At 50.0% G+C, this 27,559-nt stretch overlaps 1 protein-coding gene across 1 annotated transcript; it reads right to left on the minus strand.

Moving 5' to 3' along the window:
• Nucleotides 1-261: 261 nt before the first annotated feature.
• LOC308594477 (uncharacterized protein) lies at nt 262-5,455 on the minus strand (the record flags this gene model as incomplete). The annotated part of the gene is made up of 2 exons (XM_081207536.1): nt 262-1,275; nt 4,696-5,455. 2 exons carry the CDS (start codon nt 5,453-5,455, stop codon nt 680-682), a joined length of 1,356 nt encoding a protein of 451 aa, XP_081063662.1. The 3' UTR covers nt 262-679.
• Nucleotides 5,456-27,559: the final 22,104 nt, after the last annotated feature.

Raw genomic sequence — 27,559 nt, forward strand, 5'->3', positions numbered from 1 at the left:
ATCCTCCCTCTATTGTGTGGGCAGGTAATCCCTCCCCTACCTGGCCTGGTCTCCTTGGCAACGCTTCCCCCAGGTGGGATTGGACAACTGACTGAGGTAGGCGGAGACCTCCAGGTATCACACCTGAGGGAAGGCAAAGCCAAGCCTATGCTGTTGGGGCCGCTCCAGGTCTAGGGGCTGCACGCGCCCACGCAAAGGGCGCCCCCCGTTTTAAGCGGGGAACGGTCATTGCGTGGGCAGGCGGAGTCCCCAGATCCTGCACGGTCCCCCCGTCATGTGGAATAACGACTCAAGACAACGTGCTATGGGATTAAATTGGCCACAACTTTATTAAATTTCAAATGTGGGTAGACCTTGGCTCAGGCATTGGGCGTTCTCCCTCCCTGGTCCCCAGCCGGGGACCTAGGGAGCATCAGGGTTATCCAGTGTGTGTGTGGGGGATGGGCCAGCTCTGGAGAACATATGTTCAAGCAGAGATGGCCGCCCCCGTAACGCCGCCGCCGCAGGGGAGAGCAATGACAACCTTTCGGTGTACGGCCAAAGCCTCCCTTCAGAAAACCCCTTTAACGGGGAACCCTGGTATCGCCGCCGCAAGAGGAAGATGGACAAAAGGATTCCGCCCAAGGCCTGATACCGCCACCCGAGACCGCAAAGATTGCGGTCTCGCCGCCAAGACTACCTACATCTGAAAAACGCCTTTGCCATCCTCCAACCAGTCCATCAGGCCATGCCTGATGTCGCTTAGCCAACGCTCGTTGCCAAGGTCCGATAGGTGCACGCCATCCGGCCGAAATAGCTCCTGCATGTAAACTTTAATGTTGGGGTGTTTCACGACCCGACCTCCCATGCGAGTGGTTGCAGAGCGCACTGCCCTATTGATTTTTTCCACAGTGTAATTGAGTCTAGTGGGTTTGATGTTGCCACGCCAATGCAAGCGTGGTAAAAGTTCGGACCAGAAAATCGTGATACTGGGGTGAGTGGCGTGTACGCTTTCCAGGTCTGCGATCGCTGTTTTGATCAAAACTATGCTTTTCCGCACAACCAAGTCATTTTCGCCGAGGTGGAGCACAACCGCGCTTGGCGGGTGGCGGAACGCAAGTTCGTGACGCAACCGAGGGAGCAGGGCATCCCACCGCATTCCACGTTGTCCGAACCAGGTAATGGAGATCTTCGGCTGCAGACCCAGATGTTCACCGCCTGGACCAGTAGTGGCATGGATGGCCGCCCAATGCACTATGCTGTGGCCGAAGATCCACACATGTTTGGGGGTTGAGTCTGAAAGAAAGGATTATATAGTATCTGTCAGTGCCTGCTGGTTGTGTCTAATGTAGCCTTTGAAGGCAGCTGAACGCCACCGCCCCATTGTTTTTATGTGTTCAGCCGGGAGGCCGCTCGCAGCTGCCGTGGTTGCTGCACCAATCCGGAAAGAATGCCCGGAGAATTGTGACGGGTCGCCTCCACAGGCATGTATGGCCTTACGCAATATTGAGACAAATTGGCAACGGGTCATGGGGCGGCCTGATGCATGAATGAGGAGGGGGCCTGGTCCTGGAGGGCGTACCTTCAGGAATTTTCGTGTGTCCGCGACAGGGCATGGTCCAGTGTGTGGGGAGGAGGCTAGACTTAGCGTGGAACCCCTACCCAGTTGATCGGTTTTGGAGGTTCGGATTTTGACTTGTATCATGCGCTTGTCCAGGTTGATATCAGCCACGGACAAGCCCCTGCGATGATGTGACAGTGTGCCCCCAACGCACTCTCCGATACGGAGCGCACCAAAGAAGGCCAGGGAGAAGGCCGCCCTGAAGAGCCTAACCTCATAGTTGGACCAGCAAATGCTGGGGAGCGCATCCCATATCGTCTGGAGGATCTCAATGGTTACTGGCCTCCTCTTATCTGGAATGGGCGGGTGGGAGCGACGCCACCCAGCCATAAGCTTCCTTACGTGGAAAGTGTTACAGGGGTCTGGGAACCAAAAACAGTTGCTGAAGTATGATATAGCGGCCTTGTGCAGGCTGATGGTCTTAAGGGCCATGCCTCTACGCTTTAGGTGAACCAAATATTTCAGCACATCATGCTCCTTAGCGGCACGTCTGGGTCGTAAACCGAACTTATCTCTGAACCCCTCGAATTGGGACCATGCTCTGGTGTAGGACTGCAATGTTGATGGTGCAAGGGCGCTCAGTACTCCTGCTGTCACTTCTCTCGTCCAAGTTCCCAGAGGTCCTCCGGAAAGGCTTCTGGGAGTTGATCGGCCTCGGGTGCTAGGTCGCGAAAACGCTCCATCTGAAAGCGAGACAGGGCATCTGCAATGTCGTTATTGAGGCCGGGGATGAACCGCGCGGAAAAGGAGATGTTACCTTTCAGGCATTCCAGCACGAAGAGGCGGAGCACGCGAATTACCCTGTTGGATTTTGCAGATTGCTTCGCGATGATTCTTACCACCGCCTGGTTGTCCGACCAGAAGCACACCCTGGTGTCCTTGAGGAGGTGCCCCCAAACCCGGAGAGCCACTAGGATTGGGAAGAACTCAAGAAAAGTTAAATCACGTGTAATGCCCTCTGCGTGCCAAGCTGTCGGCCACGGCTGCGCACACCAGTGACCCCTGAAGTAGACACCAAAGCCAAAACGACCAGAGGCATCAGAATGCACCTGTAGCTGTTCCTTAGGCAGCAGCCAATCTTGCCAAAAGGACACCCCATTGTAACTTTCCAGGAAGGTCAGCCATATTTTGAGGTCCTCCCTTATGGTGTGTGTGACCCTGATGTGGTGATGGGGGGCACCACCGCCAGCCGTGAGGCGGGCTAGGCGTGCGCAGAAGGCACGACCGGGCGAGATAACCCTGCATGCAAAATTGAGGTGTCCTAGAAGTGTCTGGACCTGACGCAATGTGGTCTTCTTCTGGGCCATCATGGTAGTTATCAATTCCCGCAGCGTGGCGAGTTTGGCTGGGGGCAGGCGAGAGGTTTGACTGACAGAATCCAGTTCAATACCCAGATATGAGATGGCAGTGGTTGGACCTTCGGTCTTGTCTGCTGCCAGTGGAATGCCTAGTTCAGCCGCCAGCTGAATGAAGCATGCCAGCGCCCTAGCGCATGCGTCTGAGCCCGCTGGCTGCACGAAAAAGTAGTCATCCAGGTAATGGGAAATGCGGTGGGACCCCGACCTGCGTTTCATGGCCCATTCCACGAATGTGCTGAAGGTTTCAAATGCAGCGCATGCGATGGAACAGCCCATGGGCATAGCTTTGTCAAAGTACCATTGGTCCTGGAATTTGAAACCTAGCAACCAGAAGTCCCTGGGGTGGACTGGTAACAGACGGAAGGCTGATTCGATGTCACATTTTGCCATGAGTGCGCCCGGGCCACACTCCCTAACCAGCCTGATTGCCTGATCAAGAGATGCATATTTGACTGAGCATTGTTCTTCGGGAATGGCATCATTTACTGACCCACCCTTTGGGTAAGAAAGGTTATGTATTAATCGAAACTCACCTGGTGCCTTCTTGGGTACAATACCCAGTGGGGACACTATGAGGTTAGGAAATGGAGGTTCTGTGAAGGGACCTGCCACTCGCCCCAGCAGGCGTTCTTTGGTGATTTTCTTCTCGGCAATGTGTGGCATATCTCGGACAGACTTTTGGTTGGGAGGATTGGTGCATGAGGGGGTGCCTACCACTGGGATGCGGAAACCTTCCTTAAAGCCCTCCTCAATGTATTTTGCTGCCTCTTTCTTGGGGTACTGGTGTAACAATGGCAGCATTGCTGATAGAGATATGGGTGAGGGGGCTAGGGAAAGGAGAGCACTATTTGCGGGCATTGTTTTTGCTTTGCTGAGCGCCAGAGGGGCCTGTAGAGGCTCCAGCCTCTCTTTTGTCTTGAGATGTGCCTGCGCCTGATCCGCGGGGGCCTCGAAAAAGCTTCTTCCCCCGAAAACATTTCATGGTGGGGTGAGATCCACTACAGCGCTCGCATTCATGAGCAAAGCGACATTTTTCTCTGAGGCAGGAGCCATTGTTATACTCCCAGCAAGATCTCTTGGGGGCTTTGGAATGGTATTTGGACTGTTTCACATTGTCAGGCCCTTTCTTGAAGAACGGGGCAACCAACTCAGACCACACGTCATCATCTTTGATATCCCATCTAACTGTGTCGTCCTCTGCCGCCCGTTCCCTGAATGCCTGGTCATAGGCGAGTGCCGCCTCCCCCCCAGACATGGCTTCAGCCTTGAGGATGATGAGTAGGTAGTTGGACAAGTGCCAACCCCTGTCAGGGTAACTAGCGACTATAATACCCATGTAAGTGGTGTATGCGGTGAGCCAATTACGAAAGGTACGCTCAACACTCACTTTTTTATCTTTTTTCCTCTGCTCGGCGGATTTGGATTTTAGGGCTGTCGAAGCGGCAGGGGATAGCAGATCAAACAGATCCACGAACTCTCCATTAAGGATGCGTTCCCGAAACTTCTCACGCAGGCGAATGCCTGGGGGCTGGTCGGTTCTTTTGTGGTTGGATTTCCTAACTCTACCTCTGGAGTCAATGCCCTCCTCCCCGCACGGCGCGATAGCACCATGTTCACGCCTGTGCCTCCGGTTGCGGCGCCTCCAGACCCAGTGTGGCAGCCCTGGGGCGTCGGGGCCTGTAACCCAATAGCCGTTGATGTTCCCCCCCTGTTCACTATCAGTGGAGCTGGACCTACCTGAGGAACTAGGTGATCCAGATGAGTCCCTCTTGGACTTGTGGCCCCTCCTCCTGGATTTGTGGTGTTTCCTCCCGCGATGACGCGATCTGCGCGACTCAGGGCTCTTGTCACTCTTGTACCTGTCAGAGGAACTAGGTGATCCAGATGAGTCCCTCTTGGACTTGTGGCCCCTCCTCCTGGATTTGTGGGGTTTCCTCCCGCGATGACGCGATCTGCGCGACTCAGGGCTCTCGTCACTCTTGTACCTGTCAGAGGAGCTGGAACGGGGGGACCTACCTCTGCGCCTGGTGGATGCGGATGATGAACGTGACCCACCTTCCTGAGCACGGTGGTCAGAGGGGCTGCTACTGCGCCCTCGCCTGCGGCCGTGAAGTGACCCGGAGCTCCCTCTGCGTGACTCCCACCGCTCCAGGCGGCGCCTCAGCCGGGCAATGGTCCTATCCCTACTGTCTCCGCGCGCCGAATGCGAGGGACTGCTACTAAGGGAGGAGCGGGTAGAGGAGGAGCTCTCTGTACATCTCGGCTTGACAGCCGACCCCTTGCCGGTGCGGCTTGCCGAGGCTAGTGGGCTTATGTACCCAGAAGACCCTTTAGGTGCCGCTGCCCTCTTGGGCGCGGTCTTCTTGGGCTGCTCCTCCCTGGTCGCACGCACCTTCCGCTGTCCAGAGGCCTGACCTTGGGCAGGCTTGGTGGGCGCACCCCTTACAGTGCCCCTTCTGGTGCGGGGAGGAGAAGCAGCCTGACGCTTTGGCGGCATGGTGTAGGCCTAATAGAGTAGGGTATGCTGGGGAATCCGTAAAACCAGGGGGTGGCAGTGATCGGTAGGAAATGCCCGCTATCAATTTGCAAACACACACTAGTGATAAAGGTAAGGGTACGAATAATGGGAGGGGAGGAGATAAGGCAAGAACTGAGTCGCAGCAGGAATCGCTACTGAAGGCTGCAAAATAAAACAAGCCATAGTTTAGAAAATCACTGCACAGATTTCAGATGAGGTCCCCTCGTCGATAATGAGCGCGATGCCTGCTGTCCGCTGCACCTGCTGGCAAGCCATGATGGTGAGATGTAAAACCAATACGTACCTAATGAGGCCATAGGTGTGCCTGAGGACCACCGAGGCATGACCGCCCATGCAGCCAGATCCAGGGTGGCTGCCGCCATGTGGCCACCGGTGCAATGGCTGCCGCCATGCGGTCGCCATTGAAATGGCTGCAGACATGGAGCCACCACCAAGCAGGCCCTGCACACCCCCAACAGGGACCAGTCCTACAGCAGCTTGGCAGGGCCCCGTGATGCGGCGCCACCCCCGCCACACTGTTCACGGGGGGCCGAGTATGCCCGCCGGCTGCAGGGGTCCCCCACCACCACCCAGGGAAGGGTACAGGGTCGCCAGAGGCCTGGTGTAGGACGTGCGAGGCGGCAGCGCCTCCCTGCGGCCTTAAAAGGCCGGCCAAAGCTGGGGGAGGCAGCGCGACGTGGCCCGCCCCCCCCACGGAACATGGAGGCGGTGGGAAGGCCTCCGCCACCCAGGGGAGGTCCCTGAGGCCTAGCTAGGCCTACGAAGCCAGGGGAGGCCGCATGGCGTGGCCCGCGGCCCCCCCGGCAATCGTGGGGGCGGGAGGAAGCCCCCCCCGCCACCCAGAGGAGGCTCCAGGGCCGCCGGAGGCCCGACTAGGCCGCTGAGCCTCCCGAGGCCCAGCCAGGCCCCTCCGAGGCCCAGCTAGGCCTACGAAGCCCGGGGAGGCCGCATGGCGCGGCCCGCGGCCCCCCCGTTGATCGCGGGGGCGGGAGGAAACCCCCCGCCACCCAGAGGAGGCTCCGGGGCCGCCGGAGGCCCGACCAGGCCGCTGAGCCTCCCGAGGCCCAGCCAGGCCTCTCCGAGGCCCGGCTAGGCCTACGAAGCCCGGGGAGGCCGCAAGGCGCGGCCCGCGGCCCCCCCCGTTGATTGCGGGGGCGGGAGGAAGCCCCCCGCCACCCAGAGGAGGCTCCGGGGCCGCCGGAGGCCCGACCAGGCCGCTGAGCCTACCGAGGCCCAGCCAGGCCTCTCCGAGGCCCAGCTAGGCCTACGACGCCCGGGGAGGCCGCATGGCGCGGCCCGCGGCCCCCCCGGCGATCGCGGGGGCGGCGGGAAGGCCCCCGCCACCCAGGGGAGGCTCCGGGGCCGCCGGAGGCCTGACTAGGCCGCTGAGCCTCCCGAGGCCCAGCCAGGCCTCTCCGAGGCCCAGCTAGGCCTACGAAGCCCGGGGAGGCCGCGTGGCGCGGCCCGCGGCCCCCCCGGCGATCGCGGGGGCGGCGGGAAGGCCCCCGCCACCCAGGGGAGGCTCCGGGGCCGACGGAGGCCCGATTAGGCCGCGGAACGCGGCGGAGGCCCCCCCGAGGCCCGGTAAGGCCTCCCCAAAACACCACAGGCCTCCCTGCGGCCCAGACAGGTCACCCGGAGGCCTTTGAGGCCCTGGGGGTGACCGGGGACCCCCCCGCCACCACCCACCACACCCCAGGGCCGCCAGGCCTGGCGGGGGGAGAGAAGGGGCGCGTGTGGCGTTGCCCTCCCCCCCCGCGGCCCACACGCCCCCAAAGGCATGGGGGGCAGCCAGAGGGGCCCCCGTGCCATCACCCAAAACCCTGGAGCATCAGGGCTCGCTTAGGGAAAAAAGGATCCCCTTTTAAGAGGGGATCCTGAAAACCATTACCCCCCCCCCACTATCCTTTGGAAAACCCTGTCGCGGGGGGGGGGGGGCAAAGGCCCCAGGCTTACCTTTAGGAGCGAGGAAGTCCAGCTACGTCCTTCCTCGAGAAGCTCTGGAGCCAAGTGAGGATTCCTAGGTAAGATCCTCCCTCTATTGTGTGGGCAGGTAATCCCTCCCCTACCTGGCCTGGTCTCCTTGGCAACGCTTCCCCCAGGTGGGATTGGACAACTGACTGAGGTAGGCGGAGACCTCCAGGTATCACACCTGAGGGAAGGCAAAGCCAAGCCTATGCTGTTGGGGCCGCTCCAGGTCTAGGGGCTGCACGCGCCCACGCAAAGGGCGCCCCCCGTTTTAAGCGGGGAACGGTCATTACAGTCCTTAAGTCAGTTATCTTCACAACAACTATGTGCGGGGGATCCATAATATTTTTGTTTTTCAATGGGACCGAGGCAGAGAAATGTGCTTGTGCAGGATTATGGGGAATCCCTTTTAACACGACTCTTCATGCTGCTCCTCTGTTCAGATCATTATGCCAGCCTAAAGATAGAAACCTTGCCAACAAAGGTCCGTATACTTAAAGCTATGGTTTCCCCAGGAGTGATGTACGGAAGTGAGAGCTGGACCATAAAGAAGGCTGATCGCCGAAGAATTGATGCTTTTGAATTATGGTGTTGGAGGAGGCTCTTGAGAGTCCCATGGACTGCAAGAAGATCAAACCTCTCCATTCTTAAGGAAATCAGCCCTGAGTGCTCACTGGAAGGACAGATCCTGCAGCTGAGGCTCCAATACTTTGGCCACCTCATGAGAAGAGAAGACTCCCTGGAAAAGCCCCTGATGTTGGGAAACATGGAGGGCACAAGGAGAAGGGGACGACAGAGGACGAGATGGTTGGACAGTGTTCTCGAAGCTACCAACATGAGTCTGACCAAACTGCGGGAGGCAGTGGAAGACAGAAGTGCCTGGTGTGCTCTGGTCCATGGGGTCACAATGTTAGAGACTTCAGAATACAGACCAGAATGGAAAAATCCAGGCAGCAATATTTTAATTACAAAAGTTTTATTGACTTTGGTTTATTTGTCAGACAAGTAAAACAAAGGGGTGCATTCAGCTGCCAAAATGAGAGAAAATGCCCCCGAACACCAGGGGCAAACAGTTTTTATCCCCTTAGGCAAAACAATGGTTCAACCCTTGACCCAGCCCTCAAACATTCCCCTTTATGCATATTCATTGAAGCCCAACCAATTAATAAATTTGGTGTGTCCTTTCGGTTCCAAGTTGCCTATTCCACTAGGTGGCGCTACTGGCTTATAATCTACTTAACCTCTTTATTAGTTCCAGGAAGTGCCCCTGAACCCCCCCGCTTCCAAGAAATGTCCTTGTGGTTTTAACAGGTTGCTCGGCTTAGAACCTTGTGGTGGGCTAGACATCCTGGGCAAACGAACAGTTTCTCAGAACAGCTCCAAAATCCCCTGACCGCATCCTCTTGCAAACTCGCTGTGTATTGTTTTTGCAAGCAGGGGCAAGCAGGGGAGAGAGAGAGAAATGTCTTTTTTAGCTTTTAGTTTGCTCTCTAAGATGGCTTTCAGCTTATCTCCAGCCTGGCTCTCCAAAGTGGACCCAGGTGGACCCCTGGTCCTCACTCCTTCATTCCCCCCTTTCCATCATGAAAATGCCGACCGATTATGGTTCTGCATTTTCATTTTGATGGACCTATAGATACCACATCATAGAGAGCCAGGATATGCGTACATGTAGCTGCATTGACCAATGCTCGGTTGTGAATGGCGGAACGGTTAAGTGGCAGTGGGAGGAGTGGTAGTCCACTCGTGGCATCTGTTGGGGTGACTTATTGGCAGAATGGGTTACCACTTCAGCCACTTGTAAACACCTAGTGTAGGGGTTATGGACGCCCCACTCAGTCATTAGACGGGAAAAGTTGGCAGGGGAGACCAGGGAACTCTTTCCCGCTTTGGCCAATGCCAGCAAAAATACAGGAGTATCCAAAGAAGTAGGGCAGTACATACCACGCCTACCCACCAACCCCAATATTTCCATAGTTCCTCCCACCAATACTTGGGGGCCATTCCTAATGTTCTTTTACTGCTGAAGGGCCCACTGATATTCGTATTCAATTATTCGCTGGGCCTCAGGGGTGACTCTCCACCTTTCTGCTGAGGCACCCACTATATGGAGCAATTTCCCTATAATCCCTTGTGGGTGGACTGGGCCCTCGTGTTGTCTCCTCAAGAGATTATACCCAAAAGGGGCTTCCCCCTCTTCATATATCACCATGCACCCACAAGAATATATCCACCCCTGCAACGGCCTGACACACGGGGTGACTATATCAAGGGGTTCTGGTCCCAATACCAAAAGTCCTAGTGGTGCCTCTAAATTTGCTGGAGAGCAAGTTTCTACATTGGGGACCCTGCCCGCGGGCACCCCTCCCATCCAATTCTTCCGGAACTAGGTGCCCTGTCTGTCTACTGGGCGGCAACTCTTATGCAGCCACAAGAATACCCTGCCACATTCAAGGGTATTAGGTGTGGAGTTACCAGGCCCAGTAGTTCAGGTAGTATTCTGGGATTTTGGGAGGCTTGAGCCACCACGACAACCACAGGTGGGGCTGCAGAACTTACAGGCACCTGTTCAGTAATTTTAATGTGCACCTGATTATCAAATGGGGTTGGTACAGTGCTCTACCCTGCAACCAGCAGGCTATTCTCCCACAACCACAAGAGCGGTCTAGAACTCGATAGATTTCGACCAATCCTGCAGCTCCCCGGAGGAGCCACATCCAAGTGCGCTGGGCAATGCAGTGAATAAAGAGCCACAGTGGGAGAGTGGGATGCTGTACTGCGGCCGCCCTATTGAACCCTCGTTCCCAAGGGCCTACGAGTATGCCGTCTCTTACCACCGGCAAGACAAACCAGTCATAGCAGAGGTCATAGCAATAGGGTTGGTATGGTTCGGTAGGGTCAGGGCAATAAGACATAGAGCAAGTCAATAAAGAAAATAAGAGAGAAAGAGAAAGTCTTTGTAACTGTCCTTGTGATGATTAGTCACAGGATCTCGTTGCCCGTGGCCTAACGCTTTTTCCCTGGTAGCGTCAGACACAAGGTGATGATCAACTTCAGAGGGTCAGCAGGATTTCTCTTGCAAGTCCAGACACCCTTCTTCAGATGCGTGTGATGTACCCAGGGGATCACCTCGACTACTTTCACTGCACTTGGGGATGAGGGGGTCGCCAGACGCTGTCACCCAGAGGAACTGGTGAACCGGCTCAGCGAGACTGCCGCGGGACTGCAGGTGTACGCTCGAGGGAATACCTGGAAAGGAAGCAAACACACACAACAAACACAGGGATTGCACTTGTTCTTGGGTGATGTGATCTCCCATCTGCCCCAAACTGGCGGGGATGTCTCGGACGAAAGGGGTTGGCCTGCCATATAGAAGTTCAAAGGGTGATAGTCTCAGTCTCTTGGTTGGCGCACAGGGCACATTTTGGGATATAGCAGCAGTTAGTTATAGCAGCAGTTAGTTGAGATAGAATATTCTCCCAAGGTGTGCTTTAGCAGCTGGGCCTCCCAAATGGGTGGACTCGTGGTAATTCTTTACAATTGTGCTGGCCAGATGTTGGGGCACAAAAACACGGCTGTCTGGTCCTTCCTGGAGCGTGGTACTTCTTGGCTGGTCTACTGCTGTTCATCAAGGGTGTAACGTGGTTCCACATCGTCTGGAGTGAGTTCTGGGATTATTCTTTTGGCATAGCAGGCATTTCCTGGAAATCTGGGCCACCAGTTGATAAAGGTTGGCTATATAGACATACTTCTCCAGCTGCTTGGTTGTGGCATCTGGCCTCATGTGGGTGGATACATAGTATCTGGTTTGTCAGCAGTGCTTAAGATCCCTTCTGGGACCACTGTTCCAATAACTGAGGCGGGGCCAGTTCCCGGGCTGCTTCCTTGGCCACTCTGTCTGCCAATCGATTTCCTCTGGCCACTTCTCCTGGTCCAGTCTTGTGTCCATAACCTCAATGCAATCGTGCGTCTGCTCCTCACCTTCTCCTACCGGCAACAGGGTAGCTGGGTTGAGGGCGGTGGTGACCACTGGTGGAGGTTTCAGAGCTGCCTCACAAGCTGCATTATCTGCTTTCCGGTTGCCTCTAGTGACCATGTCCCAACCTCTATCATGGCCTTTGCAGTGCATTACAGCAATCTCTTTGGGGGCCCATACAGTTTCTAGTAACGTCTCAACTTCTGGAACGTATTTCAGAGCTTTCCCGTGGGCTCCACTCAAGCCCCGCTCTTTCCATAGGGCGCCATGCGCATGCAGGGTTAAGAAGGCATATTTAGAATCAATATAGATGTTAGCCTTGCATCCAGCTGCCAATTGCATGGCAATGCCTTTCGCTGTTGGACTTCACCTCAGAGGACAAATAACTCTTGGAGACTTTGGCCTCCTCAGAACTCTTGGAATGGCTTGCCTGGCCTGCACCCCCACTTTTGGGTGCTCCATCGCCTGAGGAACAGCTTGCAACTGCCTTTTCAGCCTTTCTCCAACACACAGTGCATCACACAGATGCGTTGAACCGTAGAAACAACTTCCCAAAGCAGCCTCAGCCCCCTCTGGGCTTGGTACTCACTGCAGCCTGACATGCCGTCTTCAATCCCTGCCACGCAACCCAGGTCTTCTCTAGAGCATCAGCCACGTCTCCTTCACAAGCCTCCACTGCGCCTGTAAACTTCTTAATGGGCTGGGCAAAGCCTGTTTCAGCCTGTGTACTTTCCCATAGTTGCTTTTCTGCCAGCCAGTAATACATGCGTTTTGACCAGGCTTCCCAATTGGCTCCATGTAGCCTTTCACAGGGGTAATTCTTATGGCCTTGCCGTTGCTGAACAGGAATCTTCCTCCCCCTTGGCCGCGGGTCTCTGAATGGCTACGGCGGACCCCTCGGGTCCCTGGCCTGTGAGCCATTCCTGTGCCTAACACTGCTGCCTTTTCTTTCCTCCACTGCTTTTTCTCCCTCTTCTCAGCCTCTCCTCTTTGTTCAAACACCTTCTGGGCGATGGCCATGATCTGAAATCTGGACATGCCCTGGAACCCAGGCTGTTTTTGGATTTTTGGTTCTAATGTCCTTTGCACATTGTCCTATGAGGGAGGCATTTACCATTAACTCATGTGCAGGGAGTTCAAAGTCAAAGGGGGTCCAAATTCTGTATGCCTCCATCAGGCGTTCCAAGAAATTCTAAAGCCTGTGTATTAATTCTCCTTAATTTTGAATTGATCAGTCTTATATTTCTTCAGCCAGGGGGGTGGGGGGGTTTCTCTATTATCACGTGAACCTCTAAAACTTCATCCATGTTCACAAACTCATGCAAGTTAAATGGAGAAAGTTCTTCTTCCTCTTTTAGTTTTATGCAGTTTTTTTGTGTTTTTTTTTTTTCTTTTCATCTGTTCCCTCATCCTTTTTCTGTGGCAACTAACTTGTCAACTGTGGTGGCCACAAAGATGCAGGTCTTCTCTTGAGGTTTCTCTGCCTGAGTCTCAAACCAGGGGTCTGCTGCAGTGTTCTCTGAGGCACACCTGAGCACTGAGCCATCCAGCTGGTGCCTGGTTAAGGACACCAATTAAATTGCCCTCCCTGTCTCAGCTATAACTGCTATGGGTCTAAAACCATTTCGTATTTCCTAGCCATAGACCACCTCTCACTGGTCATCAGAGAACCTAGGGCACTACTGGTGGTTTCCCTGATGTGTTCCAAACTGCCGCTGGTCACATAGATACCCAGCTCTTCCCTAACTAAGTTCTGGGATTTAGCTTGCCCTCCCTGGTCAAGCTGTACTTACTATAGGGATCAAAACTGTTGGAGGTCTGCAAGGCTCATGTACTTCCCAGTTCAGTGATGGGCTTTGGAGAAACTAGGAGGCTTGCCTTACTATCAAACTTACAGCTCAGCAGAGAACCCTCCAGCTCTGCCTGGCTGAACTCTTGCCTTCATTGAGGTCCAGAGATCTGAAAGCTTTGTATGCACTCTGGTTCTGTATACTAACTTGGATAACCTAAGGGATCTCTGGAGCGATCCCCTCCATCGCTCCCAAATCTGAATCTGAGTCTGAAACTCTTCTCTAAGTAACTACTCAGCCTCAAAAGATACTCCTTGTTGCCCTGTCCCAGCTAGGGCCCCTATGTTTCTTCCCAGTTCAATACTGTGTCCAGTCCAGTTCACACAGAGTGTGTAAGTGTTCTGGCGTCATCACAACGCCATAGTCTCCGCTGAATCCTTTCTTGAAATTGTTCAACATGCACTTTAGGGGAGTTATTAGACCTTTTGAGCCACTCCCTCCCATATTTAATATGGCCCTTGTGCAGCGTCCCCAAACACCAAACACACACACATGCACTTCCCAATTTTCCTCGCCCATTCGAACTCACGCTGCTAGGAAGCGGAGTATTTATTGGTTCTACCCCCCCCCACACACACGCACCAAGTGCCTCTTTCACTGGACGCTGTACCACACACACTAGCCTCCCGGTTCCCCCCCCCTTTTCCTTTTTGCCTTCCTTTAAATCCTTAAGCGTGGGTGGGTATCAGGGGCCAATCCTTCCCTTACTGCCACCAAACACGCTTGGGCATGTGATCAGGATGCCCCTTCCCCTTTTTAATTACAAGGGGGTCTCTGGCTTCCTCTGTCCCCAGGGCCCTTTGTCATGTACTCACCAGCCGGCTAGACTCTGCCCTGTCCTGTCAACCTCGGTCCTTCAATCCATTGCCTTCTCTTCCAGGATCCAGCAGAAGGGTCAAATTGGCTTCGCCCTCCTCCGAAGAAAAACCTCGGTGGCGCCAGGATAAGCGGCCTATTGGCCCTTCCCCTGTGTCCTGCCTAGAAAAGGACAAGGGAGCTGCCTTCTGGTCTTTTTGAGGACTTAAGGTCCCTATCCGAGTCACGCAAGCACCAGAAATGTTAGAGACTTCAGAATACAGACCAGAATGGAAAAATCCAGGCAGCAATATTTTAATTACAAAAGTTTTATTGACTTTGGTTTATTTGTCAGACAAGTAAAACAAAGGGGTGCATTCAGCTGCCAAAATGAGAGAAAATGCCCCCGAACACCAGGGGCAAACAGTTTTTATCCCCTTAGGCAAAACAATGGTTCAACCCTTGACCCAGCCCTCAAACATTCCCCTTTATGCATATTCATTGAAGCCCAACCAATTAATAAATTTGGTGTGTCCTTTCGGTTCCAAGTTGCCTATTCCACTAGGTGGCGCTACTGGCTTATAATCTACTTAACCTCTTTATTAGTTCCAGGAAGTGCCCCTGAACCCCCCCGCTTCCAAGAAATGTCCTTGTGGTTTTAACAGGTTGCTCGGCTTAGAACCTTGTGGTGGGCTAGACATCCTGGGCAAACGAACAGTTTCTCAGAACAGCTCCAAAATCCCCTGACCGCATCCTCTTGCAAACTCGCTGTGTATTGTTTTTGCAAGCAGGGGCAAGCAGGGGAGAGAGAGAGAAATGTCTTTTTTAGCTTTTAGTTTGCTCTCTAAGATGGCTTTCAGCTTATCTCCAGCCTGGCTCTCCAAAGTGGACCCAGGTGGACCCCTGGTCCTCACTCCTTCAACAAAGAGTCAGACACGACTAAATGACTAAACAACAACAACAAAGATAGAAAGGGGCTTATAGTCAGTGTGCTAATGTGATCATGCCCTGCTTAAGAGCTTCCCATTGGCATCTGGTTGGCCCCTGTGAGAATTCTGGACTAGATGGGCCTTTGGCCTTACCCAAAAGGGCTCTTATGTTCTTGTAGTATTTTTCTGCTTCTGAGTTGTTGAATTTTCCATTTTCTGTTTAGCAAAACTTTTGAGTTTGTACACAGAAGAGATGCACATAGCCTAAATCAGGCACCCCCAAACTCGGCCCTCCAGCTGTTTTGGGACTACAACTCCCAGCATCCCTAGCTAACAGGACCAGTGGTCAGGGATGATGGGAACTGTAGTCCCAAAACAGCTGGAGGGCAGAGTTTGGGGGTGCCTGGCCTAAATGCTAGGTGCTATGTGAGACATGACTCCTGTTGCCTTTAATTATTGCACAGGCAAGTATTTGACTAGTCCTGTGTTTAGAGAGGAAGGTGGGCGAAGCCATAAGAACATAAGCTGTGGGGATAGTCGAAGACAACGGCAGTGGATGAAGCTGCTCCAGACAGGGGTGGCCTTTTGTAATATGGCACCCTGAGCAAGGACAAAATCCCACCCCCTATATCTCTTATTGTCAAAATAATTCCTTTTTGGTACAGTTGAATGAAGCCATCCCAGATTATCTCTGAGCCTCTACTGGAGCACTCCTCACACCATTGACTTATGCAACTTGTACACTTCTCCCTTGGCTGGAAAGAAACTTTATCTTAAGCAGCATGTGTTGGTTTTTGTCTTGCCTCACTTAATGTTCAGTCATTTGCTAAATATGGAAGCACTGGCTTTTGTTTGATATTATGTTCAGAGACGTTGGAGTGGCATACCTAGGAGACATAATTAAAATGTTTAGCTACAGTACGTCTCCCTTCAGTTGAGCTGGACTTTTGCATGTTGTGCGCTACAGATAATGCTTGCTTTCTCCTTGTCTTGGGAAATGAAAAGTTTCCTGCTTGCACATCTTCAAGGTATCCCTAGTAGGGGATTCTAAGCAGCATCTTAAAGGTTACTCCTACTGTTTAGCTAAATGTTACCAACTCTCTCGGGAGCTCTGGCAATGATAGTGCCTGGTGAGGGGCTGGAATCCTTCAAATGAAGAAATGGTTCTCTTAATATATTACCAACTCTTTGCTGCTAATATTTCCTTTTATTTTTCCTTTTTCTTTTTAATATAATACAGCTATCTTGCCTGCACTCCTTAAGTAAAACCCATCAGCTGTAACTTGATATTTGTGCAAGGTTTTTATTTTTATTTTTTAAAAAAGAAGCATATACCTTTAAGGTAACTGATTTGAAGCATGTTGCGCTTGTCTGAGGTTAATCTCCAGTTTGTGTTCATAACTGGACCAGGAATTTGCATAACCAGAGGTGCACCCTGGGTAATCACTTCCTCTGCCCATTTCTTTTCTGAGCCTTGTTCTAGCAAGTTATTATATGACACTGGGTGGTAGTCAACCAAGTTTTATGCAGAGTAATCCCACTCAAATTAATAAACACGAGTAAGTTAGGTCCATTAATTTCAATGGAGCTGCTCTTAGTAAAGCTTAGTTGAATACTTCCCAGAAACTTTAATGAGGGAATTTCCAAAGATGCTGCCTTGTAATGATAATTGTGAAATACATTGGCAATGGAAATATAACTGGATTCAGATTTCAAAACTTGAGACCCTTGTCTAAATCTCTATAGACAGGCCGGTAGACAAATACAGGTTCCATAGTCACATGGGGTGATAGCCAGCAAAGTCATACCAGTTGAAATTAAGTGCAGCCCATGAAGTTGAATGTTGTAAGACAACCTCAGAAGGTGGTGGACTCTCCTTCATTGGAGCTTTTTAAACAGAAGTTGGATTGTCACCTGTCAGGGATTCTTTAGCTGTGATTCCTGCATTGCAGGGAGTTGGACTGGGTGGCCCTTGAGATCCCTTCCAACCCCATGATTCTATTATTTAGGCTAGACAAAAATGAAAGCACTACTTCACATAGTGTATATGTCATTTGCCCCTCAAAGAGGAGTGACGGCCACAAACTTGGATGACTTTAACAAACACAGTGTGGTACGCTGGTTTGACATCAACTGATAGGAAGTGCTTACAGAGGGTGGTGAATACAGCACAAGATATTATGGGCTGTCCCGTGAATCCGCTGGATGAAATAGCGGAAGAACGTTGCCTCAGGAGAGTGATGAAAATTCTCAGGGATGATTCACACCCTGGCCGGCACTTTCTTGATCACCTGCCTTCAGGCAGAAGATATAGAAGCATGATTAGTCACACCAACAGAGTAAAGAACAGCTTCTATCCATGGGCTGTTAGGCTGCTGGATGAAAAGATAACAACAGGGCAACTGACTTTTGGGTTTGGTGTGTGTGTCAGTAAACGAGGGGAATTAAGACTAAGAGAGCTGAGTGGGGGGTGCTCGTGTAATCTCACTGTATACAAGTTGCATAAAGACTCTCCTCCCTGGAAGAGAGGGGAGTGGTTGCGGGCGGGAGACCGAGCTCCGCCCCTGGTAGGGGGCATTAGCCCCCTCCCTACCTGGCTGGCACCCACGCCCACTGGAGGCAGCCAACCAGGTGCCTCCGGGGGGCGTGTGTAACAGCTTAATGCTGTGGCGCCAGCTCCACCTCCTCCTCATTCGTCGCCGTCCCTCAGCGAGTCACCCACCCTCCACTCCCATTTAGCTCAGGGTATAGGTTTTTGGCCTTGCTATGGACCTTAGGTTGGTCGCCCTGGTTGTCTGGGGGGCCTGGTAGGAATTTTTCCATTTGGGCATTAGGCCTTTTTGGTTTTTTCGCCTACCTCGTAGCAATCGTCACAACTTTCGTGGTATTGGTGGGTAGGTTAGGCATTGGATTCATGTGTTGTGCTGTGTCAAGGGCTAGGTGTGGCCATCGCCTATGCTATCTACCGTGGGTTATTCCGTTAAAGGAATCCGGCGGTCATGTATTCCGTCCGATGCCTGCTTGGCGGGAGGCCATGACACGACCCTCGGTGACATCAGGGGGTGAGCCTATAGTTGGATGAGCATCAACAGGCTCCACCCACTGTTGAATAAACCCACCTCCTATAGTCATCCAATGCCTAAGCCAATACCTTTTTCACTGCTGTAATCAATAATGTTGTGGCTTTTTCTTGCCCATTAACCTTATAGCACGTGTCCTTGTGTATTTATTTCACATCGCGGCGTCGGGCCCTCGATCCACAAGTGACAATAAAGTATTTCAATTTCAATACCAGTTGCTGGGAATCACAGGTGGGCAGAGTGCTATTGTCCTCAGGTCTTGCTTGCATAGGCATCTGATTGGTCACTGTGAGAATCGGATGCTGGACTAGATAGGCCACTGGCCTGATCCAGTAGGAATCTTCTTATGTTCTTACTCTGAGTATGACTAACATTGGGTATCGCCCACAGTTCATAGATTAATGGGTTAACATTAAATAACCGAGGCTCACTTGTGTACAGAGTATTTGGCTTTTTGAGCATGAGGCCTCCTGAACTCTTGACAGTTCATGCTCAGAATCTCATTTAGCATTCCAAGCCAGAGAGGTTCTTAGAGAAATTGCACTCTACTCTCTACTAGCAATTCCACCAAGCATTGCACAAATGGACAAATTAGTAAATCCAACCTGATGACAGTGAATATTGGCAACAGCACAACTAAGGACAGCTATTAATTAGGAATAATTCTCCACCCTTGCAAAAGGCATGGTCCTTTCAAGCAGGCCTGAGCCTCAAAAGCTCCTCCACTATTCAGCACCAGAAATCCCTCCTGGAGAGAGGTCAGAGCTCTTCAAGAATGAGAGGAGTGATTTTCAGAATGTTCCCTGCTAAGGAGTTTGACAACTGACCTCTGCCGTACATTCGTATATATTATTCAAATATAGATGAAAAAGGTTACAGGTTATTTCTGTGCTGCCTTGCAGTCAACTGTCTGTCAAACATTCACACCCCATCTCTTCCCCCGCACCAAAGATCACAGACCTTTCTTAAGTGGAGAACTTCCTCCATGGTTTGGAATGCTCTTCAGCATTTTGACACCAATATCCCGGGAAAAGTCTCTGAACTTCAAGTCCATAATTTGCTTCTTATGCTGTCAGGATGGAGAGCAAATTTCCCCATTGCATTACATAATAGCAGAGATGAGGAAACTTTTGTTTGTACAGGTTCCAGTTTGACCCACCTGCCCAACGCCTTAAACCTCACTTCATACATGATGTTGTGTAGCGAGCATATAAGGATGTGGTTTCCAAGGATCAATTGGGAGCTCAAAGTGAATTCATGATTTGCCAGCATTTGCAAAAAGGCCTGTGGAAAACCCCACAGGGATCAGCTGCGCTAGGGAAGTCCCCACCAGTGACTGACTGGCAGATTAGTCCATGGAGGTGGGGAAAATAAGGATCTCACAGGATCCAGGTCTCTGATAGGTTTGAAAGGACACCACACAGACACCAATCTACAAGAGCTGTTTTCTTGTAGAAAATATGTTGAAGCCACTCCTTCTGCACCCATTTCATAGCTGGTAAGACCAGACAAGCATTTGTAAATTCTACTGTTTCCTCACTTAGCTTTTTGGTGTCTACTTAAAGAATATATGAAGGACTGCTCTGATCACAGGTAACCAAGCTGTTTGTGTGAAGGAATGCACACTTGTTATCTGTGCAGCTTTACTATTTCTATATGTAGGTACAGAGTTAACAGACATGTCGGATGTAATGTGCGAACACCCCTGTAAACACTTGTTAGCTGTTACTGGTCTTTGGATCAATGTCTGGAAATAACAACAGCACTCTACTATCATAGAAGATCACCCACCACTGATGGTTATCAGAAAGAAATAATAATGAGATATTGCACAATGGAAATATTTAAGATAAACACAAAAGCACACACTCTTTCATCCTCAAGTCATACACCATTTAAAAAACCAGAGCGGGGAGATATTTGGTGCCAGATTGAACTGTGTATAAATATTTATAGGGAACTTTCGCGTAAAAGAGACAGGTAAAGAAGAGAAAAGAGGCACTTAAAGCAAGAGGCTTCACACTAAGAGATGCTCCCAGCTCGCATCTCTCTGGCACGAAGTGATTTTGAGGTAGCAGTGTAGCACCCTGCTTGTGGTTAACGCTTAGCTGGAATGAAATATTCAACGCAGCAATAGAGAAATTAAAATAATTATTTATTTGTCAGACAAATAAATGAGAGGCACAGTGGTATGTGGTTACCAAGCTCTGGCCTGGCTCCTGCCATTATGGCCAGCCCTTATATTCCCTTAATCCAGCCCCCTTTGCTCCTCCTTTGGCTGCCTCTGTCCAATCAGCCTGGTTGGATTTCCTATTGGCTGATTGCTATATCCAATCCTAAAAGATACACCCACATCCTCCTGTCCTTATATGGAACACAAACAGCTATATATTGTTACATCTATAAATGACAAATAAGTAGTAATATATCTTACATGTGTCTCAACAAGGAATCTTAATTACCAGCTCACCTCTTGCCCTCCCTGCCCTATTGCCTTCTAAAACAAATGGTTAATCTTAATTTTTATCTTAAACATATGTCAAGGATCTTGAGTTTCACATCAACATTGAAAGATATCCTTCATTTGAAGGTTTCTAAACAAATGTCTGACAGCTAATATATCTGGACAGCATTTGATGGCGTCTTCCTGTCTGGCAGGGGGGCTAAACTGCTGGCTGACTTAATTCCAGGATAAATACAACTCTTTACAACTATATGAAATCTAGCATTTCTTAAATCCTTTGCATAATTACATTTAAGCCAATATACTTAATACACAACACAAGTAGCCTCTTAAAAAGAATAAGGTCTTTGTAAAAAGGGAACTCAGTTTAAAACAGTTTCAGAAGAAACCTCTTCAGTTTACATCCCCCCCTTCTCCAGCCAGCTGCTTTTCCCATTAGCTCTTCCTCAAACTCTCTCAGTTTAAGAAAGAAACAGTTTTAAAAAGACTTCCCAAAAAAAGCCTCTCTTTCTCTGTCAGCTAGATGCTTCTCCCCATTTGCCTCTGGCCTTAGAAAATACAGCTCAAGGTTTAAGAGAGGCCCATGGTATCATTTTACTATTTGCCCATTCCTAATTATATTTATCTCTGCCTTTGTTATCTTCTGTAACATGTAGGGTCAGTGTCATTACTCAGTCTGTATTTTCAGCTTTTACGACTTTGAGAATTGTTTTCTGCTATCAATCAAAGGGGGGGCCCCTTGTCTTAGGAGAATGGCCAAGGTTTTCTCTGCCTGGCATGAAACATTTGAAAATCTTTTAGGCTCTCTCTAATATACAAGTCCTGATCAAACATTAATAAAATGCAGGCTTATGCCTGATGCCTCATTCCCCCCTTTCAAGCTCAAGGACCTTCATTCCAAGTGTCCTTGATAGCTTGACCTTCATCATATTCCTGAGGTAAAGCTCTGTATAGGGCCATGATATGAGGTAGAGTTTCATTCGAAACCATCTTGCTAATTGTACTTCTAAAACATGAAATGATACATGGCATCATACATAAAACCATTACCACTACTGTCAAGAAAAACAAGCAAGACAATAGTATCCCTTTGAGTCCTGTGACATTAGGTAACCAATTGGTGAGCCATCCCATATCCCATCCTTCCCATGTTTGTACTGGGACATGTGCTATATTCTCCATCTTTGTGGCCAACACACGGATTGCCTCACCATTATCTGAAATGTTAAAGCAACAGGCATTCCCTGTCAAGTTCAAGACTCCACATAGGCCTCCCTGCTTGGCAAGTACATAATCCATTCCCATTTTCAGCTGCAAAATGGCGGCTCTACTTTCATCCAACTGTTGTGCAATAAGTCTCAAACTCTTGGCCGTTGCATTGGTTACAAGTTCCACTACTGCTTGCAATCGAATTATTCTGTTTAGATTATAAATAGGATCCCGTGCCCCTTGTATGAGCTCACCAGGATTCCAGGAGGCAGGATCATAATAGGCTATAATGCGCTCTGGTGGCCAATCATCAGTACCGCTCCAACTTTGGGTACTTCCTCCTGCTATATGAGAAATATCAGCGTTTCTTCGTGTACGCTTGGCCAAATTAGTGGGCATAATCCACATTGGTGGTAATACCCATCCCAGGAAACAAGTCCCACTCCATTTGGAGGGGAGTTTCTTGTATGCCCATTCTCCACATATCCACCACAACCATCGTGTCTGAGGTCTTTGGTACGTGGAGTACAGAAGGCGAAATAGCAAAAGAGGTAGAGAGTTCACAGTGCAGTATGTTAGATTGCCTTTTTCTGTCACAGTTATGTTCCATACCACTTTCCATGCATGAATAAAAGGAGGTGCACAGGGCAAGGCATCCCGAGTTCGATAGGTAGTATCGTGTGCCCAGGTATTCTTAATATTATCCCAAGTATAGTGACAATGAGAAGAGCCTATCATGGTAGAATCAGCTGCATTTGATGATCTATGTACACAGAATTCCCCTTGTACAGGTATAACTCGTAATGGTTTAGTTGAGTTCCATCCGGGGAAATTCTGTACTTCTGTTTGGTGTGGTATTTCGCTTACCATACCAATGGCATCTAATGGTATCGGTAATAAGGGCATACCTCCCTCTGAATCATCTGGCCCGAGAGAGCAAACAAGGCAATTGGTCCTATTTGCAACATTGGCTACCATTTCAGCTAAACCTACCCACATATTGTGGTCATGGTGGAATCCATATTTAGTCAATTTGGCCAGATTCAAGGACCCTTCCCCTTCCCAAGGGATCAGGATTAATAGAATCATGTTGATGTCTAGCATATGCATTCCTTCCACAAAAGATTACCTTATTGTGATAGCAAATAAATATTAGTCCCAATATAATTCCCCCAGTGACAGAAATGGGGAACCACCAAGACCAAAACATATATCCCGAGGATCCCCAATGAGTAATATCTCTGATAATTGTTCCACAAGGGGGGGGGGCAGTCAATTAATTGTATAAGAGAATCTGTCCTTTCACAATCGCTGGTTCAGATGCTCCTCAAGCTTCAGGCGTGCGCAGGTCAGCCAGCTTCCAGGTTGTGGCTGCAGCAGGCCGGTCGTCTAATGTTGCCCGTGACCTAGCCCGTTCCCGGTAGGGCTAGATACAGGGGTTTTTGGAGAGAGTCAGTTTAAGAGGATTAGAGGGGTCACCTTTGCACGTCCAACTGCCTTCGGACTTAAACAAAAACACGGGAGAGAGATTGCACTTGTCCCTGTGTCACATGGTCTCCTATTTGTTTAAGATCAGCTGAAATATCCTGAACAAAGGAGGGCGGTCTCCCATACAGGAGCTCAAAAGGTGACAACTTAAGTCTTTTTGTGGGTGCACACCGAACACGAAACAGTGTTATGGGTAACACATCTACCCATCCCAATCCCGTTTCCTGGGTTAATTTTGCCAATTGGGTTTTCAGAGTCCGATTCATTCTTTCAGTTTTCCCTGAACTCTGAGGCCTATAGGCTGCATGCAGTCTCCATTTCACTTGTAGGACTCGACATACTTCTTGTACTACTTGATCAATGAACGCTGGCCCATTGTCACTTCCAATGCATCTAGGTAATCCAAACCTCGGGATCAATTCAGTGAGGAGTCTCTTAGTTACCTCTCGTGCCTTTTCAGTTCGGGTGGGAAAAGCTTCAACCCATCCGGTAAGAGTATCTACAAACACAAGGAGATACTTGAATCCCTTAGAAGGGACCAGCTCTGTGAAGTCCACAATTAGGCTTTCCATGGGGACATATCCCACATGTTGGATTCCAGGAGGTTGTACCGGTCCCTGCCTGGGATTGTTTTTAGCACAAAGAACACATTTCTGTGAAATGCAAGTTGCTAATTGTGATAGGTTAATAATATACAACTTCCGACTGAGACTCTCTCTGGTTGCAGTACCGCCAAGGTGAGTAGATTCATGATAATTTCTTACAATTGTGCCTGCTAGATGATGAGGTACATAAATCCTATTGTCTGGCAGGATCATCCAACCGTCCTTCACAACTGCTCCTTCCTTTTCAGCCCACTTCCTCTCTTCTGGGGTATAGTGAGGTTTAACTTCTTCTGGAACTACCTCTGGTATGAGGGCTGCTATAAATCCTCCCACAGGCTTTTGGGCTGCCTCTCGAGCTGCTTTGTCAGCAGCATGATTTCCTCTGGTTATTGGATCCCTTCCTCGTCCATGACCTTTGCAGTGCATTACAGCAATCTGTTCTGGAGCCCATACTGCTTCTAACAGGATTTCTACTTCAGGTCCATATTTCAAGGCCTTCCCGTGGGCTCCTATTAGACCTCTTTCTTTCCATAGAGCACCATGTGCATGCAGGGTTAAGAAGGCATATTTAGAATCAGTATAGATGTTTGCCTTACATCCGGCTGCCAATTGCAGAGCTCTAGTTAAACCTATAAGTTCAGCTTTTTGTGCCGAGGTGCCAGCAGGCAAAGCTTCAGCTTCCACAACTTCCTCATTGGTGACCACAGCATATCCTGCTCGTCTGGCACCTTCATGCAGGTAACTGCTACCATCAGTATAATATACAACATCTGGATTTTTCAATGGTTCATCTTTCAGATCGGGTCTACTGGAATAAACTTCATCCATTATTTGGAGACAATCATGTGATTCTTCATCATCTACCTCTGGTAGGGGCAGCAAAGTCGCTGGATTGAGCATATTCACTACTCGTAGATGAATCCTGGGATTTTCACACAATAGGCCTTGGTACCTAGCCATCCTTGGGTTCGTTAGCCAATAACTACCCTTATATTCCATGAGTGTCAGAACAGCATGAGGTACATTCACATACATCGTCTGGCCGAAGGTAAATTTATCAGCTTCTTTGACAAGGCTGGCAGTGGCCGCTACTGTCCTTAGGCATGGAGGCCATCCTTTTGCTACTGAGTCCAATTGTTTTGACAAATAAGCTACTGGACGGTTCCAACTTCCTAATCTCTGGGTCAGGACTGCCGCTGCAATCCCATTCTGTTCATGTACATACAGCTGAAAGGGTTTTTCCGAATTAGGCAGTCCAAGGGCTGGGGCCTCCATAAGTCGTTGTTTGATAACTAAAAAGGCTTGTTGCTGCTCAGGTCCCCATACGAATGGGTCCTTTTCTGCACCTCGAGTGCTTTCATGTAAGGGTTTGGCCAGACTGCTGAAATCAGGTATCCATAGTCTACAAAACCCTGCTGTTCCCAGGAATCCTCTGAGTTGTTTCCTTGTGGTAGGTTCCTTGATAAGGCAAATAGCTTCTTTCCTCTCTGGCCTCAATGCTCGTTGTTGGTGTGAGATGTCAAAGCCCAAATATTTGACCTTTTCTAAACATAACTGTGCCTTTTTCTGGGAAACTCGGTAGCCAGCTTCCCAGAGCAAGTGGAGCAGTTCCTCTGTACCTTCTTTACAGGTATCAAAATCCTTTGCTGCTAGTATAAGGTCATCTACATATTGCAGAACCACCTTTTCTCCAGGTATTGAGGGGTAACTTGTTAGATCCTTCGCCAAGGCAGTGCCAAATAAAGTTGGGGAATTTTTGAATCCCTGGGGCAATCTCGTCCAGGTTAGCTGGCCTTTTGTTCCTGTCAAAGGGTCTTCCCACTGGAAGGCAAATATAGGTTGGCTCTGTGGTGCCAGCCGGCAACAGAAGAATGCATCTTTCAAGTCCAATACAGTAAAAAATGTTGCTTCTGGTGGGATCAAACTCAGCAGGGTGTATGGGTTTGGTACATTTGGGTGCAAGGTCTCGATAGCCTGGTTTACGAGCCTCAAGTCCTGCACTGGCCTGTATTCATCTGTCCCAGGTTTTCGAACAGGCAAAAGGGGTGTGTTCCATTCTGATTGGCAGGGCTTAAGCAGACCATATTTTAATAGGCGGTCCAAATGTTTCTGGATGCCCTCTGCTGCTCGCCGGGGTAAAGGATATTGCTTTACAGATACAGGGGTAGCCATAGGTTTTAAGGTTACTACAATTGGAGCTATATTCTTAGCCATTCCTGGGGGGCTATTTTCGGCCCATACTCCTGGTGGCACCTGTAGAGTTCGGAGGAGCTTGTTTAACTCTGTATCCAATGTGGGTTGGACTTGCAGGGCTGACATTAGGCGCCATGATTGTTCCTTAGGTACTGAGAGGGAAATTATTCCTGCTGCCTTTGATGGCAGTTTCATTTCTGGACCTCGAGGAGTGAAGGTGATTTGGGCCTGCAATTTGGACAGCATATCTCTACCTAAGAGAGGTATTGGACACTCAGGTATATACAAAAACTGATGGGTTAAACGATGTCCCCCAATCTGGCATTCCAAAGGTTGGAGGAAAGACCTCTTAGCTGACTGACCAGTGGCACTTTTAATGACTACACTTTTGGATGCCTTTTTCTGCAATAGTTCTGGGAGTACTGAGTATTCAGCCCCAGTATCAATCATAAAGTCTATTAAATGGCTTCCTAATTGGATCGTGACCGTGGGCTCCTGGAAGCCTAACTTTATGGAGTCCGGTCTTTCCTAGTCTTGGGTAAAATCCTCCTCTGCCAGTCCAATGACATTGTCCCTACTCCGTCCTTGTCCAGGTCTCTGATATCTTCCATCTCGGATCATTCCCCGTCCCCGTCCCTGGTTTCTTGGGCCGGAGCCTGGGCCTGGGCCTGGGCCTGGGCGTACTTCTTCCAACCTCAGGGGTTCAGGACACTCCCGCTTCCAATGACCCTCCTTCTTGCAATTTGCACATTGATTCCTTCCCAGTGGTGGATTCCTTCCCCGCCCTCTTCCTCCATTTAAGGGGCGGTAGTCTTGCTTCACTGCTGTGGCTAGCATTACCATCTTTTCCTTCTGCCACTTCTTCTTCTCTTGTTTCTCAGCCTCATCCCTATTCCGATAAACTCGGCGTGCAATGGCCATAATTTGGCTCATCAGCATCCCTTCCCATCCTTCTGATTTCTGAATTTTCTTACGAATGTCAGAAGCGCACTGGGCCACAAATGTAGCAGTAATCATTCTGCTGTTTTCAGGGGCTTCAGGGTCAAAAGGAGTCCATATACGATAGGCTTCTTGCAGCCTCTCTAAAAAGTCTCCTGGACTCTCATTTGGTTTCTGTTCTACTTCTGAGACTTTAGACATATTAGTGGGCTTCTGGCATGCCCTGCGGATACCTTGCACAAGCGTCTGGCGGTAGGTGGTAAGTCTGGCCAGGTGAATTACATTGTTTGGATCCCAATTAGGATCTTCCAAGGGAAAGTTGTCTTGGAGATGACGGTCAATATTATAAATATTTCCCACTCTGGCCTGCTCACGCAAATATATCTGTGCCTTTTCAATTATGTCTCTCCTTTCCTCAGTGGTGAACAGAGTATTCAGGAGCTGGCGGCAATCTGTCCAAGTAGGACTATGAGTATTTATTATTGAAGTCACCAAGTCCATCATAGCCTGAGGTTTTTCTGCAAAAGATGGGGTGTGTGTTTTCCAATTCATCAGATCCGTAGTTG

This window comes from Podarcis bocagei (assembly GCF_964188305.1).
Source record: "Podarcis bocagei genome assembly, chromosome: 9".
Taxonomy (NCBI): domain Eukaryota; kingdom Metazoa; phylum Chordata; class Lepidosauria; order Squamata; family Lacertidae; genus Podarcis; species Podarcis bocagei.